The sequence below is a fragment of the Serinus canaria genome, chromosome 4 (genome assembly GCF_022539315.1).
Source record: "Serinus canaria isolate serCan28SL12 chromosome 4, serCan2020, whole genome shotgun sequence".
NCBI lineage: Eukaryota > Metazoa > Chordata > Aves > Passeriformes > Fringillidae > Serinus > Serinus canaria.
Window position 1 is genome coordinate 49,226,947 of NC_066317.1, and position 19,253 is coordinate 49,246,199.

General features: G+C 37.9%; 1 protein-coding gene across 16 annotated transcripts in view; it reads right to left on the bottom strand.

The window, feature by feature from the left end:
• TBC1D1 (TBC1 domain family member 1) overlaps window positions 1-19,253 on the bottom strand; it is a 99,097-nt gene that overhangs the window by 22,273 nt on the left and 57,571 nt on the right. For 12 of the 16 annotated variants that reach the window (XM_030239222.2, XM_030239218.2, XM_050973606.1 and 9 more), the window contains 6 exons: window positions 16,342-16,470; window positions 15,211-15,297; window positions 13,834-14,123; window positions 12,647-12,775; window positions 10,181-10,300; window positions 8,851-8,990 (listed from right to left, as the gene is read on the bottom strand). In XM_030239222.2, the coding sequence (XP_030095082.1) occupies window positions 8,851-8,990; window positions 10,181-10,300; window positions 12,647-12,775; window positions 13,834-14,123; window positions 15,211-15,297; window positions 16,342-16,470 (895 nt within the window). The remainder of the gene's footprint in view (window positions 1-8,850; window positions 8,991-10,180; window positions 10,301-12,646; window positions 12,776-13,833; window positions 14,124-15,210; window positions 15,298-16,341; window positions 16,471-19,253) is intronic. The other 4 variants (XM_050973607.1, XM_050973609.1, XM_050973611.1 and 1 more) reach the window with 4 other exon arrangements.

Below are 19,253 nucleotides of genomic sequence, written 5' to 3' on the forward strand. Positions count from 1 at the left end.
ACAATATTTATTTGCTTGCCACCACAAAGTCTAGGGCTAAAATACACATATAAAAAAGAGTGCAACATTTTCAGCTATCAGAACAATTTAAACCTTTACAACCTTGCACTCTGGGTCTAGATGTGGATACCCAGACTTCTAGTATCTACAGCATTGCAATGAATAATGAACATCATGGGAATGAGAATTAGGCAAAGGTCAAATATCTGACACTTTAATGGCAATCACCATTTTTGCAAAGAAAATAGGAAAACTGACAGGTGCACTCAGAAATACAGCTGGTTATGAAAAGTATCAATGAAGAGACTATTATATTCATTAAATAAAACTGGGAAACATTAATCTTTTTTCTTTAGAGGTAAATGGAAAGACTTCAATGGGCTAAGATCTGCAATTATGAAAGAGCTACAGGCAAATGACAGTACACAGAGAAGATACACACACTTAATAACTTTCAACTTGTATTGACCATGAAAGGAAAATTACTTTTATTTGATTGCTGGTTTTGATGCAATTGTAGGTTTTGATGCACATGCTATACTGTCAACAATGTTCTGTATATTTTAATGTAGAATTTCTAAATATAGTAGCTTTGATCCCAATTTTCTTAGTGCATATTAAGAAATATTTAAAGAGAAATGCTCTAAAGGATAATGCTGGTAGAATTCACTTTTTTTTTTTTGGAATAAAATAAAAAAGAAATAAAAAGACAATCTTCAAGGGAAGTTGTTAATTTCCTCTAAGGCTGCATACAATAATGACAACATAAGAAAGAAGAATCAACAGAAATGCTCACCATACACCAATGCAAAAAAGTAAAAGTGATCTAGATAGGAAACCCCTTATCTACTGTACTGTGTCTGTGGTCTATTCACATCTTACATTCATGTTCCATTCTCAAAGCATCCAATATGGAATGCAGGCACATCCTGGGGAAAGCAAGTCTCTTCTACACATCCTCCCAGAGGTTTATGTATCTCTTCTAGCGTCAGATGTGTATTCTGATTTTATGTTTGCATATATGCACTAATATGTTAGAAAATAATAGACTATGTCCAGATACAGTTTATGGCTACCTAGCTGCTAAAAAGCCCTAAACCCAAAAAAACCCAGGCTGGCAAAACACATGCAAGGAAACGGATAAAACACATTGAATTCTCAAAGCAAGAATAAACACATTCAACATCCAGAATCTTCCTGTCTTTAATGTACACATCCCACTTCCTCAGGACAAATTTCAGGGATTGGTCTTCAAGTACCAAATTCACAAGTTTATCAGAGATGTTACTCACTTGCCGTTCTCCAGTGGTCAAACTGTGACAACACCTGAACTGCTGCAAAGCATTAATTAAAAGACCACAGCCCTGCTTCCATTCAGGTAGAAAATTTCCCATCTGCTGCTGACTAATCTGATAAAATCAGTCTTCTTAAAAGAAATACTGCTTAAGGCTATAAAAGAAAACCAAAACGTTACAAAATTTTATAAGCTGAACAATTATGATTATCAACCCTACCTCTAATGCTTCTGTGAAGAATCCTAGGATTGATTTTGCCTTTCAAAAAGCAGCTCCTTTTCTATTTTTTCTTTCGCTTCTTATCACTTGTGGACATTTAACAGAAAGTCTAAAGTCTACTCTGATAAAGTGCAGGACATTCAAAAGCTGCCTTCCTTCCTGTCTGCATGCTGGCAGGATTTACAGAAAGCAAAATGAACCTGTTTAACTGCTCAGGTAGCCTGTCAGAAGTCTACAGAGTTGCATCAGCTGTTTGGCTGGTAAAGGAGGGAAGAAGGTGGAACGTGAAGGTAATCCCTCCAAGCAAAATAAAAAACTCAGACATTTGGTAAGTCAGCACTAACCCATGCCCATGAACATGCAAGGTGATAGAGAGACATACCACCCAGCTTCCAGATGCAGAACAGACAAGAGCAGAAATACTGTGACAAGGAACTGAATATTGTGTTGTTACACACTGGGGATTTGGAGGATATCTGAGAAAGCAAAGATAAACACTAGAGCAATTTAACTGCATCTAACTGGGAGCTCACATTCCACTGAACCAAACTGCCATGTGTTAACAGCAAAGCAATGTGCACCCTTCAGAACTTTTATGAGATTAGTAGGTGCACTTAAGCAGGATCTGAATGCTTCAGCACACACTGAAAGACTGCTTCCCTGTTCATCTGCCAACTTAGTCAGCTTCTGTTGACTCCAATTCCACGTTTGACCTGGCCCCAACTCCTTTCAAATATATTACTTCCTTTGCTTCCACATAATATTCTACCTTCATACATGCTACTCGTACAAGCCTATAGCACTTCTGCTCTCTAAGGTTCAGGATTTGGCAAGGTGACTCGATAAACTATTAGTATATTTGATCAATGGTAATCATATGGTAATTTTCCATTTGAGGTTCATATTTGGACTACACTTCAGAACTATTTTTCTGTACAATGGAATTTTACAAGTCTTGGGTCAAACCCAAGGATTCCCTGAGAAATTGCACTTCACTGGGAAAACCACCATCTTTCCTGAGCTGGTGAAAACTTCTTCAAGATACTGAATTTCAGATGACACTTCTCATGAACCAGATGGAAATGTTGCTCAAATATTCTATCTCATCCACAAGTACCTCAAAAGCATTCCTCTTATGCTTCCACTACATACAGTACCCAACAAAGGACAAGACCAGTAGGAACAATGGACTAAGATGGAATTTGTAGAGCTCATTTATTCATTTATACTCAGCTGCTCACTTCAGATGGCAGTGCTTCAACCCTAAGGTGAAGAGTATCCCTACACTCCAAAAGGATCAACTAACACATTACACAAAACTCTTACATGGAAAGACGACACAAAAACAAAGTACAAAAGATTAAGAAGGAAGTATCAGGCTATATTAGTACCAGGGCCCACACTAAAGAAAGTCTGTACATGGAAAGATGGTGAATTACCTCAGTAGTAACTAAAACAGACAATATCTGATCAGAAATGATATGAACAAGGATATTTCATTTGTAAATCACTAAGAAAAAATTAGTTTATCAAATATTTTCCTAATCAATCCAGCTTAATATTAAACAAGGTTTAAGTGACAAACCAATCTAAAAGCCTAAATTTAAAAAACATTATTTTCAGAATGTTCACTTAGTCTAACCAAGCTCAACTGTCAAAACCAAGACAAAAAGATGAATCTTTGACTAGAAACTTCAACACTTCAAGTAGAAAGGAAGGGCTGACAGAGAGGAGGCTCAATAATAATGCATTACCACCAACCTCACTATGGAATTGTTTACACATGGCTCTCTACAGGCAGTGTTTACCAGTCACATCCACTCTCTGGGGTTAAAAAGTCAGACAACATATGGTGAGAATTTGGACAGAAGAATCCATTAAGCCTTTTATTTACTACATTATGTTATTTTTCTTTGTTGCATTTTAAACTTTACAAAATTTAGCCTGGCAAACAAACGAGAATTTTGAAGTCATTTAAGATTCAATTGCCATAAGAAAAGACATCAACAACATCCTTAGTTCTCTTCAGATTTTCCATTCAGGTAGTTCAACACAATCTTTCACACATGGCACAGAAAATAAGAGGAGTGCAAGCTTCTGTAACCAAAGATATAATATTCCTATTATTTTACCCAGCTGCCAGGAATATTTAACTTCATAACCAGATGTGGTAAAATGACCAGGAGCTTTCTGTAATCAGAAAGCTTCAGATACAGAATCACAAGAAGCAACAAGTTCTTCTAATCTGATATACAACTTAAAGCAGTGGCTGAATGAGGAATTCTTGAAAAACTGTTTAACACTGTTGATTAAAATCAGCTTTGGATGCTTTGGACTTTGATCTTCTTTTAAAGCCAAAACTTTTTAAAAAGTACTCACTACCTCCAAATTAATTTCATTTGCTAATATTATCAATCCCTGAGAAAGGAATGCCCTGACATTTCAGAAGGCACAGAAGCATCCAAACGTTAATCATGTACTTACTGGATGTAGCCGAACTTCTGTGCTGGAAATCAAGAGCACATATTTGCTCTGAAAGGAGCAGAACTGAGTGACCAACTGGTTTTAATAAATAATAACTGTGCTGCTAAAACAGTATTGGCAAACACATTACAAATAGCTTACACCCCATAAACACTCTTAAGCACAGAATGCTAAGGCAACAGCTTATAGTATTTGCAATGCTACTACAAAATGATCTTTAAAAAATTTGCTTAAATAATGAAGAGATATAGCCCACACCACAAAGCACATAAACAGATAGGTAGGTGTTAACTACAGCTGGTTTAATTTAAACTCTTCTAATTTAAACTTTTTTTCAGCACATAGGATTTAACAGTTTGACACCTCTGACAGAGGCTGAAACCTAATTAATTTTAATTAATGAATCGAGTTCATTTTCCTGTGCAGAGATACTTGTGCTTTCTATACCACTTTTTTTTCTGCAACTCAAGGTCTAAAATAAAATGTAGTTGATTTTTTATCTGAATTTATTTGCTGAGTAGTGCTAAGTGGTACAAGCATCTCATTGCTCTGAATTTCAATTTCTTTCACTATTCAACAGGTAACTTCATTACACATTGCCCATATTTAAACAAATCACCCATTCTCCAACCTAAAACTGACATAGCTGTTACAAAAATCTTGTTGTGTACTTCCAAGACACCTCCCTCACCAAGAAAGCTCCAACAAGCACCACTACTTTCTCACCATTTCCTTCAAAAACTATTCACATGCACCTTAAATCCAGCAATTGACTTGACTGTGCTGGGAGTTTCTGACAATCTGCAAAACAATTCTCCTAATATGACCAATTTTGAACAGCCAATATGTGAAAACTGTAGTTAAAACTGCCCACTACACAGAGATTTATAGATGCTGAATACATGTAAGCGAATATCTTGCTGCACTGCAGTGCAAGGTGAAATTTCATTATCAGTCTACTCAGATTTAAGGATGTCCTGCTCCTGAGCAGAGTAAGGGCACCCACCCTTACCTTCCAGACACCTGCCCTGCCTGCTCTATTGCTTGTCTAATATTGTGAGTGGGAACAGAAAACAGACCCAACTGAAAATTAGGGCATTTGAGTTTGTCCATACTTCATCTGGTTTAAAATGATCACTGAGTCGTTGTTCTCTTCACCTTTTTACCAGTGAACAGAGAACTAAAGAGTCCTGGACCACTTGCATAGCAAAAAAAATGTGGCTCTTGAGTGATGCTACAGAAGTAGGAACATCTGCTTGCAAGTAGGGTGGGGAGGTATAAAGGTAAAAATCAAATAATTGAGGAAACACATTTGTTACTTAGAATGTTTAAGACAATGAGTAGGAGAGACAGAGGTTTAGAAAAAGAATAATAAAAACCTTTCAAGATAAATGTAGTACTGTAACAGATCAAAGTGTGATCCATTTGGTAAGGAGACTCTGCTTCCCTTTTTCCATCTCTCCACTTTGCGGGATTCAGCACTCATTACACTCCCACAAATAAACAACTAAAGCAGAATTCCAAGGATGAGTCACTTCATCTGAAGGTGCCGGTGAGAGAAACGCTGCCCCCTGGTGCTCCACAGCACTTGCAGAATCACAACCATTCAGGGGAAGCCGACAACAGCAGGAGCTGAGGCTGGAGAATTTGAACTGCAGCTTGCTACTGTGGAACTGGCATCATTCAGCACTCCATCCTCCAACTACCAGCTCCTAAAAATCATTTCACCCATGGAGAATATCCTTTCTAGGTCTTCAAACTGGACATCAGCCTCATCTTCAGGCTCACCAGGGATCACCTGGCTCTCCTGTCAGGCAGCAAATTGCATAATAGTTCTCTGATGTGCTTAATTGTAAAGTTTTGTACAGAAGCAGGGAAAAATTCTAGGGGAAGGGGAAAGTGGCAGCACCAACAAGCAGGAAGTGGCTGGAAAAGGGTGTGTATGTGGGGCTTTGCTCCCACAACAACCAAAAGTAATGGTTTCTCTACAAGACTTTGTGTTGTCTCAGAGTGCTTACCTTGTTGAGCATGGCTACTTTAGTTCAATCATCAGGCAAGGCAGGAATCTCAAGTGGCAAGAAAAAACAGCTTTCTAGCATATCTATGAGCAGTATTTTTCTTCTACTGATTTAGGACAGAATACCCTCCTTCATGTATAGTAAATCCTTCCTTTTAAATGATGGTGTCTGCAAAACAAACTGCTCTCTGCCTGGTAATTTGTGATGCAGCCCCCAAAGCACAGCCGGCAACCATTTTGTTCCACCTGAGCTACAGAAGATGAAGTTTCAGCTCCAACTACTAATGAGCACTTCCTAAAGAGTTAAAGGATTCAGAAGTTCAAGACAGTGGGACTCAGTGCTGTTTAAGGTGTTCAAGCTTCAAGTGGAAACTCAGGATATCAAGACTTTTATCAAGCTCAGTACCTCGAAAGTGTACGACCAAAATTTCAGCAACAGCTATGTACCAGTTCTCTGGGGTTTCTTTTTCTTTTAACTTTTAGTAAATACACCTTCATATCCTGCTGTGTTAACCACACAGAGAGCAGCAATGAACATGATGCACTTTGAGATTCAGCTCACCACCTGTCTATACAACCAAATCCACAAATGTCAGCACCCAGATTTTTCTGTGAATATAAAGCTTAAAGCTGTCTCTAGTTTTGGTGACAACTTACACATTCAATTTACTCATTACAACCCAGAGAAATAACAGCCACAGAGCAGTTTCATTTTGTTGACAACGCCTGCCCACATGCGGTCAAAGCAATGCACAGTTCAGGCACCCTGGGGAATTTCACATTTAACACAAAGTTTAGTCAGGCAGCCTAGGTTAAACTTGAACAACTGTATCATCTCTGAGTCACAGAGATCTGGGTCTCTTAGATGAGAGACTTACTGGCTTTTAAACACAGCCCTTTCCCAGCTTCTTTCCTCACTCCTCTCCTGCAGATTACTCTGTAGCAGAGTGTTGACCATGGCACCTCAAGGGAGAAATTGGTCAGTGGAGTCTGTGTCTATAAAGGGGAACTCATAAATCACAGATGTTCCCTTATTTCCTTCCCTTCATGCTTACTTCTGCAGAACATGACAAAGCATGTTATCTTTAAAACCTTCTTTGCCCTCTGTCCAATTTGGCTGAAATTGATCATTTGGTGATATATCAGCTGTTTGTACAAATTAAAGGAAATCAATATAAAAGGGTTAGAAAGACTTAAAAATAGACAGAATATGAAAGAAAAACAAGATGATGAATGACAGGTAGTTACATTTACTTTGGAACTAGAGGGGTTTCTTAGTTAACTGTGGTGGTGAGTCCAATGTAAGACCACTTGTACAGCAGCTCCCTTTAAGGCTACAGAGACTGGATAACAAGTGAGTATCTTTCACTGCCAAAAATGTTCCAGGAGATGCATAAAAGCCCAAATAGAAAAACCCAGTATTTGCTTTAAATAATTAAAAAAACTCGCTGATACTGAGTTTTCTCCTGTTAATAAACTGAGTAGGTATAGTGAAACAAAAACGAAAATGAATGAAGAAAAAAGGCCGACTATTTTAAATTGCTGCTCCTATTAATAGCACATCCTGTTTTCCATTTTGGCCACACTTGTTTCCCAAAGTATTCTGCTTACCCAGCTGTAGGTTGTTAAGATTGTATCTTGCAGCTATTATGTCTCAGAGGAAATGCTTGGGTAGGCAATTTAGGTGGATTTTATTTTCCTATTTAATAGGGGAAGATTTTGTGGCTTTCAAAAACAATTAAGACCATTTCCAGTCACAAAGAGAGACATCACACTTGTAAAAATAGAAGTTTCATATAACAGCCCTTCATATAACATGCCTTTAAGTACAACAGAGCATTTCACATCTATGTTCACACAACATGCTCCTGAAATCACTTCATGTTGAACTACACTAAATTTGAGAGGCATCTGTGCCCATATATGCAGCTTACCTCACTGTCAGTTAAATTCCATTGCAAGCAGTGCACAGAAACACTTCTGTTACGGTTTACCCCAGCTAATCAAGATCTCACTTTAAGATGCAAGAAAAGCATCTCAGTGACATTAAGATGGTTACTTTTTACTACATTTACTGTAAGATAGTGTTCCTTTCTGTTTCCTTACACTTTTTATTATTTTTCATACAATGGCCTTAGAGGTAAATCAGAAGTTATAGCTTACAAAGCTCATGCTATGAAATTCAAACTTTAGTGAGCCAGAGGTTTTCTCAGGGATTCTTGGCCCCATGTCCTGTACTATCTGGCTTACATAAAGTGAATGCACAAAATGATGCACATGCATGCTTATGTGCAGTGGTTTTCCTCTAGTCTGCGGTTCTTCAGCTCTACAAAATTTCACAAAATAATTATGGGAACAGTGGATAATTATGACTCAAGTGGCAAATGTCACAGTCTAGAGCAGCATGCTCTAGAGGATAAAGCATGCACTACAGAACAAATGAGATCATAAAATAAATGTAATTCCTGCTGGTACACCTGGATTTTTCTAGTCTGTAGTTCTATACTCCAACACAGAAAGATGAAATAGAAGCATCCTCTTTTCTTCAGCACAATACTTGGTGATGCATTTTTCCCCAGAACTCATTAAAATAGTACACATAAAAATAATTTCTTCTCTGGCTAGTTAACATGAGACAATAGAACAATTTACATGTGAAGCTGAAATGTAAAAACTCAACAGCTAACCAGCTGAGTATTACCAAAAAGCAGCTGGCAAACTGCAATGACAGTACAAAGAGAACACCAGCAAATAGATCCCCTTGGTGGACACAGTGATTCACACTTCACACACTACATACACCAATAAGGTCGCAGAAGCAAACCCAGGTTTTACCATCGTATCTGCTGGGAGAATCACAGGCTTTCTGAGGGGTGGCCACTCTCAGGAATATCTGCTGCCTCCAGGAATGCCTTCGAGTCCTCACAGGGCTGTCGGCATCCAGGGCCTGCTGGCCGTGCTTGGACTCGTAGTCGCTGAAAGGGCAGAACACAGAACAGTGTGTGAGGAGATCACCTGGGGCTGCCAGAACAGCCACACAGCCCCGGGGAACTGAAAGGGCAGAACAAGAACAGGGTGTGAGGAGGTCACCTGGGGCTGCCAGGAGCAGCCACAGCCTTAGGGAACACATGGGCACTGCCTTGGGAATGCAGTGTGCTGTGCACATGCTGGGCCAAGCTTGCAGTGTCAGGAAGGTGAAACTTGCTTTGTGGCAGAGGCTTACACATGGCTGCAAACAGCACTGGGGTTCACAAACAGGGACTGGCAGCTCTGTACAGTCTACTCTTTCCAGTTTTAATTAATTTTCAGTTTTCTTTGCAGCAGTATATCAATCAGAATGTATTAAAGATACATACACAATAATGTAGCTTTAGCATCACACTATTTATATGCCATCCACAAAACTTAGCAATTATTCATAGGTGACACAAAGACTTGCAGATGCCTTTTGACAGTACTCATAAAGAAGCTTTATAAACACCAACTGAACTCCCAACCTTCTGTGCACTGGGTATGCAATATATCCCCTCCCAACAAAGCCTGGGAGAAAAACTTGGGAACAAAATCCAAGAACCTTGGATATTACTCCTTTGATGTCATCCACACATGCCATACAGAGGTTTTCATTCAGCATACAAAATGAAATAGTGAGGAACAATGCTGTTTTCCTATTAAAAATCCCACTAATAACTTTCATCTGTTAACTCAAAACTATTCATTGCTTTATTCCAGCTATTAGCCAAATGGTTACATGAGCCCTTGTAGAAGCTGAAAGGGATAAATGAAATCCAGATAGCTCTGGCAGCAACAGGCAGGAGCATTTTACAGGTCATCCTCTCCTTCCAACTTGAAGACACTGACATTGCTTTGGATGAATCATATATTCTCTTAAGTAAAAACTCTCTTATGTCAGGAACAATCACAGAAATAGATAGATAGAAGCTGCATGACCATTGCAATATCAAAGATGACTAAAATCTACAATCCTAATAGGAGAGTAGTCTGGGACAGCTTAATTATTTTGACAGCAATTACATGCAGAATACATGCAGGTGAACCATTGCACAAATCAGGTTTTGCAAGTGCAAGAAGCATTTGAAATATTTCAGACACAGAAATCTTTGAAAATACAGTTTTACCTCTAGGCTTTAAGAGAGAACCCTACCTTGTTGTGCTCCTAAAGTCAGAGGTGTTATTTTCATCTACAGGAGCCAGAAATTTTAAGAAATTTGGCACAGAAGAGGAAGAATGAAGCTTTTTCCTTAAGGCAGTACGGTAGGAGATGCTGAGAGTGCAGTTGGGAGAAGTATAGTTTAGAACAAAGAAGTATAAATCCACAGAATAAAAATAATACACATTCCTAAGTTTCAAACAAAAGGCACCTAAATCCTGAAGGTCTGAATATCAAGGAAACCAAAGTCAAAACTAAAACTGCTAACAAAGCCCTACTTTGAGATACATATTTGTTTGGGCAAACTAAAATGTTCCAATGTATATAAATGTACTTCCAGTAAAATTATTATTCTTTGCTATATCACAAGATTTTTAGTGCATGTTTCAAATAAATTCCTTTAATCTAATAAGAACCAATGACAACTTTATTACATTTTCTTAAATATGAGTTTCAATGACTAAGTTTAGGGGAAAAGGTTAGGAAAAGTTGACACTGATAATCACTGTGCTGGCAAATGAAAAATAAGACTTTGGCAAAAACTATTTTGCAAAGCATTAACAGGGCTTTATTCAGACAAACTTGGAACTCAAAAATTAAAAGTTAAGCCTTCTGACTGATCATTTAGGATTGTGGCTCTATTTATGCAGCAGACAGGAGTGCTAATCAAACTTCATCAACAGTTTTCTGGCCAACATAATTGTTTTAACAGAAATTATTTTCATTTAAAATAATTATTTAATTGTCTTTTAAAATAACAGGTCTGAAACACACTCAGAAGGTCAATAGAATGAAATAAGAACAACTCAAATAATGAAAAGTTTTTGCATGGAGTGAAAATATAGAAAATTACTTGGCTGATGATAGTAGAAGATCTTTTTTGAGACAAGTACACAAAATCACATGAGTAGGAAAATTTACTCCTGAAAACGTAAGTTTAGGAAAGAATTGTTTCTGATAAACCATAATGTTCTATTTGGATGACATTTAGCACTGTTTCCTGAAGATGTGAATGGAATGGGGTGGGGGAGGGCAGAATACTCTGGGATGATCACCAGCATGAAGTGAAGCAGGTTCTTTAGTAGCTGTTATTGAGATAAAGAAGATAAGGCTGTTGCATGGTGTGCCTGCAAACAGGGCTCACTTACAATTACATTGTAAATCCATTGCAATTACATGGTAATTTCACTTACAGAATTGGGAAGCTTGACTGTATTAATTTAAATTCATTAACCCATTTGACATCCCTACCAATTTCCATTTTCAGTGTTGCTGCTAAGATGTTCAGTACGGCACACCCTTAAGAGACAAGAAAAGAAAGAAGTTGCAACTGTGTGTACAGAATCATTACCAAATCCCTTGGAAAAAATTGCTTTGAGAATTTTACATCCAGGATTCAAGTAAGTCTTATTAAATTGAAGAGTGAACAGGATTCTGCAGGATCGCATTTCCTGCCTCGAGCTATGTCATACTCCTGAGATAAAGCTGAATGAAGAGATTCTAGTTAGTATTTAGCAAGTACAACTGAAGAAAGTGGTGAAGCAGCATCCTCAGTTGACTATTTTCTTAGATTTAGAAAAATCAGCACCTTGGGGAAACAGGAAACTTTCACACGAGAGAACAAAACCAAAAAATAAACAGCAACAGCAATAAAAATTGCTTGCCAATGGCCAGTGACTGTTGACAGTGCTTCTGAGGACATTTGGTCTCATTAGCCTTTTGAGCTGAAATAAGCAGTCTTAGGTCAAGGGATTCAAAGAGAGTTTCACACTTTATGATTTTTAGGGAGCCACTCAGTTTTGGGTTCTCAGGGAAACAAGTGTTAATGTCCTTTTCTTCAATGTTCTCTCTATATATTTTAATTTTAAGAAAGAAGGCATGGAAAAGTATAACTTGGAACTGCTGCAAGTAACCAAGACAAATGATGGGTTGATGGGTTGGGGTTTTTGTTTGTTTGTTCTTGGGGTTTTGTTTTGTGGGGATGGGTTGTTTCCTATCAGCTCTCCATATTCCTGACGCCTCTTGCCCCATGTAACTACTTGGTCAACTTGCCTTTAATGTCAGGCACAAAAGAACAGTAGTATGTTTTTGTGTTACCATGAACAAAGAACAGAACCAAATGCTTCATGAAGGACAGACAGAGTGAGCTCTCAGGTTCTTGGCAACTTATCCCTCACACAATTTAAGAAGTGCTGCTGTCTGCTGCATAACCATAAATTGCTTTGGAACAACCGGTTCTAAAGAAAGAGCCAGTGTCTGAAAGACTTTAATCAAAACAACAAATTATGTAAGTACCAGCTCTACATTCAGTGGTGGAGCAGTTAAAGAGCTCCCTCTCCCATAAAAATCTACTACCTTTGGTCTATACTAAATTGTTTTAATTATTTGTGCCATAGAGTTCCATATTTATGACATAGGAAAACAAACCCTACACCAAACTATTTGCAGGTACTAGCTCACCTTTTTTGTGCAAAATGCCCACTTGGTTCTCCACTTGAATTATGCCTTAGATATTTTAAAAAGTTGGGTGAAGAGGCCGAGGGATTAAGACGAGCTAGAGTAGGAGAACGTGCAAGTTGACCAGAAGAACTTTTAGATTTGCCGACAGATTCGTTCACACCATATAGTGCGGATTCCAACCAGAGCGATGGAGTTGAGGTAGCACAGAGAACAACACAGAAAGAAAGGAAAGGAGGGAAAAAAAAATGAAATCCCTTCTCTAATATTTGAAATGGAGCTGGCATATATAAATGAGACATTTCCTATGTTTTTCACAGTTAATGCAGCAACTGTAAGAACAAGAACTGTTTTTAACCCGATCAGCAAAGTCTCAAATTCCTGTTTACAGGCTTCAGCAAAGCATTTCAGAATATGACCAATTATAACTCACCAAAAAATGGCACTAACACCCCCATTTCTTTTTCCTTATATGAGCTTCCCCTTGATTTCAACGAGAAAGTCAGGCATATGATCAAGAGTTACAATGAATGAGAAGTGAAATACAGAAGTATTTCAACGGTAATTGGAAAAAGCCAGATAGAAGGGAGGGAGAAAACTGCCATAAAGTTAGGAGGGGGCTAGAGATGCAGAGGCAGGCCTTTGAAGGAGGACAGCTTGAAGAATGTTCCTATTAAAGCAAGTAGTATTTTGTTTTGTGAGTAAAATCTAGATAGGCTCATTGAAAAGCTAGACAGGAGCCCAACCTCTACCAATAATTAGGCGCTTTGAGTCACTTTTGTGTGCTTTTTCAAAGCTACACATGAAATCATCAACTAGTAAGGTTTTCAGGATCACAGGAATAATGCTACTTCTTGTTTTCTATTTACAGATTTTTCTCTGTAAATAGAAAACAAGAAGTAGCATTTATTTATACTGCTCACAGATCAAAACAACAAAAATGATTGCTTGGACAAATATAACTGAATCAAGTAGTTTGTGACATATACTGTGGAACTACACGTCTCATGTCTTCTTTCCCCTGTGAAGCACAGAGGGCTAAAGGTGCTTTTAAAAAGAATACCTACAAACCTCCAAGGAGTGGCACACTGCATCTCTTATCCATTAAGAGGACATACCTGTTGTGCAATTATCATCCCCAAATATGCCCTCAACAAACAAAATCATAGCCTGTTTTTAATAAGGCTTACTTTCTTTTGTGAGGAGTCTCTGTGCTCACTGAGTGATACCTCATAAGTTTCCTCTGAGGAACAGATGGCGATGTTTCGACAGGCCCCAGAGATTCCTGGCTCTCGGTCGGTAAATGACTGAGTGTGTTTGCTCGCCTCCGAAAGCTCTGCTGGGGCAATGGAACAGACTGCTCCAGAGAGAAATCCTCTGTGTTGCTGCAGAGATCATCCAGTGATCCACTGGTCTTGACAGCATTTTCTGCAGGAAGCGTAGGAAGTCTGTCTTTCTCCTTTTCACACAACGGTGGCTCCTAGCAGTGCAAGAAATAAGGTTATCAATATCTGGGCTTAAAATCCATCCTTGAGATTACAGTACCTGTCATTATTCGCATCCCACAGACATCTGCTGCAAACACACACATTTTTATCAAGCTAGGTCAAAGAAATATGTTTGATGTTTTATATCCGTATTCATCACTTAGGCCAATAAAGCAGAGTTTTTACTTTGGAGAGAAAATTTTAAGTAATTTTGAGAGTAATAGTATGTTGAATACAAGTCAAAAGAAATAGGGTCAGACCAAAAGGGTGCTGTTTGGCTAGCAGTGAAAAGGGTGAATGCAGAATTCACCCTTGCAGAATGCTGTATCTTTAGCAACCCAGTCTAACCATGTAATATTCCACTTGTCTACCTGCAGATTCACAAAAAGAACTTAAGCCTATGACTAGATGCCTGTTTCAATCCCAAGCCATGCATTTTCTTTATTCCTCACCTTGTGTTCTTCCTGCAGAATCAGCCATTCTTTCAAAAACATAAGCAGAAAGAGCAGACTCTTGTTTACATGGCGTCAGGAGTCTGCAGGTGAGCAGGCATTACAGCAGAATCAATAGCTGTATAGCTAAGCCTGCAGACTGCTATGCTGCCTCCAGGGAAGGAGACTGGCTTCTTCCATGCTGCACATTTGTATTGTTTTATACAGACTAAAAGTTTTCTAACCACAGAAACAGGGAAATTACATCCTGTCTTAGTTTTAAGTTTCTTTTAATACAGTCCTGCATTCATGGTATGAACTTTCAGGACTAAAACCAGTCAGATTAGGATCAGCAGCATGGTCATTATAGCACTTGTTTTGCTGCACACTGTTGTAAAATTCAGATGATGTTATATAATATTTTATTTCACATATACTCACATATTTATACAAAATATATGTTATATACAGTACAAGGCTCTTCTAATTCAATAGCACTTCTCTGATTTATAACACAGGGAATAGAATGAAAAGCTTGAAAGCAACTTGAAACATTTCACATCTGACCATATTTCATACTTGCTTAGTTGTTTCAGGGAATATTTTTTGAAGTGTCTAAATATGTACAATTATCCCAGGCTTTACTTACTTTGTTTGTGCTGCTTAAGGTACTGGACATAGAGCTGTCCAAATCCACAGAACCAGACCTGTCCAGTGGACCTCTGGCTTTACTGCCCTGTAGCAACAAAGCACATCAGCAGTTAAGATTACGATATATAGGACACACCAAAGAGATTTCGGTAGCACAGTAATTTTCACAGACAGTATCAAATTTGATTTCCTGAAATGCCTAAAAATACCCTTTTTCCTTATGGGAAACAGAAGCTTTATTGAGGATAGTCTCTGTCAATGTGAAGGATCCTGTATAATTAAGGAATTCTCATGGGCAATGATGTGCTTTCCATGATATGTACATTATCACATATTTCACATGTACTAGAACTGCTGTTAAAGTACCTTCTGTATTAGGTACTTACAAAGATACAGAAATATTAAAAGGATATCTTTACAAAGGACTAAACCCATATAATTTAGTACACAGGAAAACATAATTTCTGGTATTATCATTCAGTACCTACAAATCAGAAAGCATAACTATTTCTGTAGAATCTGTGAACAATATTTTTATATAATTTGTTTGAGTAATGTTGTTATGTAACTAAGAAAAATATCTGATGAATTCTGATGTGCTAACACAATTATGGAACTTGTATCTTCCTAATCTTTAATCATATCATTTTTTAATGTTCTGAAGTTAAAGCTCATGTTCTCTTTGAAGTTTTATTCCAGGTAAAATATAAAATGTTGTCATTATTCACAACAGTGACTATCTGTCTAGTTCAGCCAAAACCTCTGGCTCCAGATCTGATCAAAATCAAGAGTTTCCACCAAGACAGCAATGCCAGTGAAAATGCAACCAGTGTACAGCTATGCTTACATAGGCAGCTTATACCAGTCAGGACAAACTGAAAAAAACTAGAACAGTACTACAGCTAATATAACAACACTAACATTATATTTCATATCCTGAGAACAGCTGCAGTATGATTTTATAGGGGTGAATTCTAGAAATACTGTCTGGGAAGTAACAAATATTTTTGTCACTGTGACTTTAATAACCTTTGGGCTAAGGTCTGGAATGCTAACAAATAAGACTTTTCTTTCAAATAAACAAAGCAATGACATTATGTTCAAGGACAATAAACAAGAAGATACTTACACGTGATAAAATACTTTCAAAAGATTCTGTAAGAGACCTTTTTGCTTTATTCTTTAGCATGTCTAATCTGAATCTCGAAGCAGTGCTGGACCCTTCATTTACAGCATTCTCAGCAGGAGGTTGTGAAGCCTGCAAGTGTTTAGAAACAGAAATGCAAAATACTCAACAACATGGAGAAAAACTCAGTGAAGGATTTGAAGACTTTTATAACCTGTACCGGTAGTTTTTCCAGGTGTCCTCAGCTTGTCATGCATTTTTCTCTAGTGATACTTGTACTGAAGCCTAACAAACTATCCTAAAATAAGGACAGAAAGTCTCTTACAGAAAACATGTTGAGTGAACTAGCATGCTTCAGAAGAATTGCCATTTTAATACTGATTTACAGCTCTATTGACAAATTTTCATTTACGCCAATGTAGAATTGTACAAATTCTAAATGTTTAAGTGTAACAGATTAGAGATTTCTTATGGATTCCCTTCTCTTCAACCAAGAAATTAATCAAAATCTCATTATTAACAGAAACTCTCAACTTTCTCCATTATAGTAAAATGGGTCTTTCCAAGGGCCAGGAAGATGTGTAACAATCTAACTTTTTCTATATATTTCACCAGAAGAAATATTTTCACCTTAAAGCTAACAGTCAGTTGAGAGTTTTGCTTCTTAAATAAAAATTTCAGTCCATTTTTAGTGCTGGTGAATACTAATGTAGCAAACATAAAAACAATACTATGATACAAATATTACCATCCAGACCCAATATCTGCAGTAGAAACCAGAGCTCAGTTTTCAATGCTGTTTTGGGAGGTTCATCTTGAAGCTGACAGGCACCATAGCCCTCTCTACTTGTCCCTAAATTCAGAGATCTGAATGGTTGATCTGTGCAATTAGTACTGGGCAGGTGAATGACATATTATAACCATCACCAAATTGTCCTGCCTAGATGTAATTTTAAAACATCCTATTTCCAGTATGACAACTTTACAGGCTCCTGTATTTTCTTTTTACGTTCTGTCCCGGTTATGCCAGGCCAAGGTTAATTTCTGTAGTAGCTGGGAAGGGGCATGGCCAGGACCTGAAGGATATTTTATACCATCTGTCATTGCTGGAGGTAGGGGTCTCACTTCAGAGAGAAGGGGCTCTTTCCAGTCAAAAAAATGTATCAGGAGGGAGACTTCCAGTGCTTTCTATCATTGGGGGGGTGGGTTCTGTGTGAAAAATTTCTTTTCTTGTACCCTCTGTGACTAGTACTGTTGCTATTACTGGTCATTTTCTTACCTCATTGCTGTTTCCAGTAAATTGTTCTTATCTCAGCCTGTGATCTTTGCCTTTTGTACCTCCAACTGTACTCTCCATCCCACTGCAGTAGGTGCCCGGCTTGGAGAGTCTTGGTAGGGGCACTGAATGGAGAGTACAATTCCTAAACCTTGACACCTTCCCTCATTTTATTCTCCAAGGGTAAATCAGATGCTGCTTGCTATTCTTATGGAAAGATAATTATTTTAAAGTGTTTTTGTTAAACAAGATCCATGTACTTGTATCACACTTCATCTTTTTCTCCCCGATTTAAATATATTTTTTAAAAAAGGCAATGAAAAGCATGAAAGTGAATATGCAGAATAGAAGGGAACAGGGGTATCAGGGTGTCATGGGTTAATGACTCCTGAGACAAATAACAGCGTGTATTCAAAGATATCTGCTATTATACAGGCCTGGAGATAAATGATCAGAGTAAATATAAAATGTTATGCTGAGACAAATGATAGATTATGGGGAAGTCGGTTCTCTTCTTAGAACAATGGCATCTTTGCAAGCGTCATATTAAGCAATTTGGTTTCAGGAACTGAGCAAACAGATTGCAGCAGGCCTTATAAACTTTCAAATCATTGAAGACATACTTCAAAGCTTCATTCTTCATACCTAAAGATCTTATCTCGCTTTGTATATCCCTATTTCCAAGGGATGTGACTGACCATCAGCTAGCACTGCACCAAACAAAAATATTTTAGGCATGATGACAGAGGACCTCAGGCAATGTTTCTTCCTCTTATCCCACAACTGAAATCCTTTATTCTTAAAAGCATATTTCTGGTGAGATGCCCAAGACAATAAATCAGAGAGTGAAATATGCAATTTTCCTTCTGTTTACTCGGGGAGGTCAATAATTAGCTTGTAAGCCATAAAAGGAGAAGAGATTAACAGAGTGAAAATACAGTAAAGGAGGATTTGCTGCTACTTTCCTAATTTCTTCACAGGTCTAATTACTCTCCATATATTTATTTCCTAGTTTGTATCACAAATAGCTGACAGCAATCATCACAGTGGAATTACCAACCAACAGTAGAGGGACAGTCAAGACTTTTAAAAGGGTCCAAATAATTGGTATGGAAAGTTTCCAGTGAATGGATGGAATCCTTTTTTAAATAATCACCTCCCTGAGTTGTCTCAAGTAGCCACTCACAAACCAAGGCATCCAAAACCACTAATCCCTTCAGAAAAACCTTAACTGTGCTGTATGCCAGTTAAACAGCACTGATGGAACCTGATGGAGAATAAAAGGTAGCTCATCTCTTTGGACATGGATAAGAGCCTCTGCTGCTGTTTCTGCAGCAATCCTCCTCATCTTAAGGCCGCTTCAAATTTGTTTGTACACAAGAAATTTCAGTCCTGAGTAAATGTAAGAGGCTTTATCAATGACCAAATCCAATGTGCTGTCATTACACTGACTCAACACTGATAGTAAGATGGCAAATGCTACAGATCAGCTGAGAGCACATATTCATTATACATTTTCTCACATATATTGAATTTTCTTTGAAGAGAGAACAAATAAACAATTTAGTAGTTTACCTTGCTTACACCCCTTTCTCCTAGGCCTGAAATCAGACTGTACCAGGGACCTCAAAATTTGAGA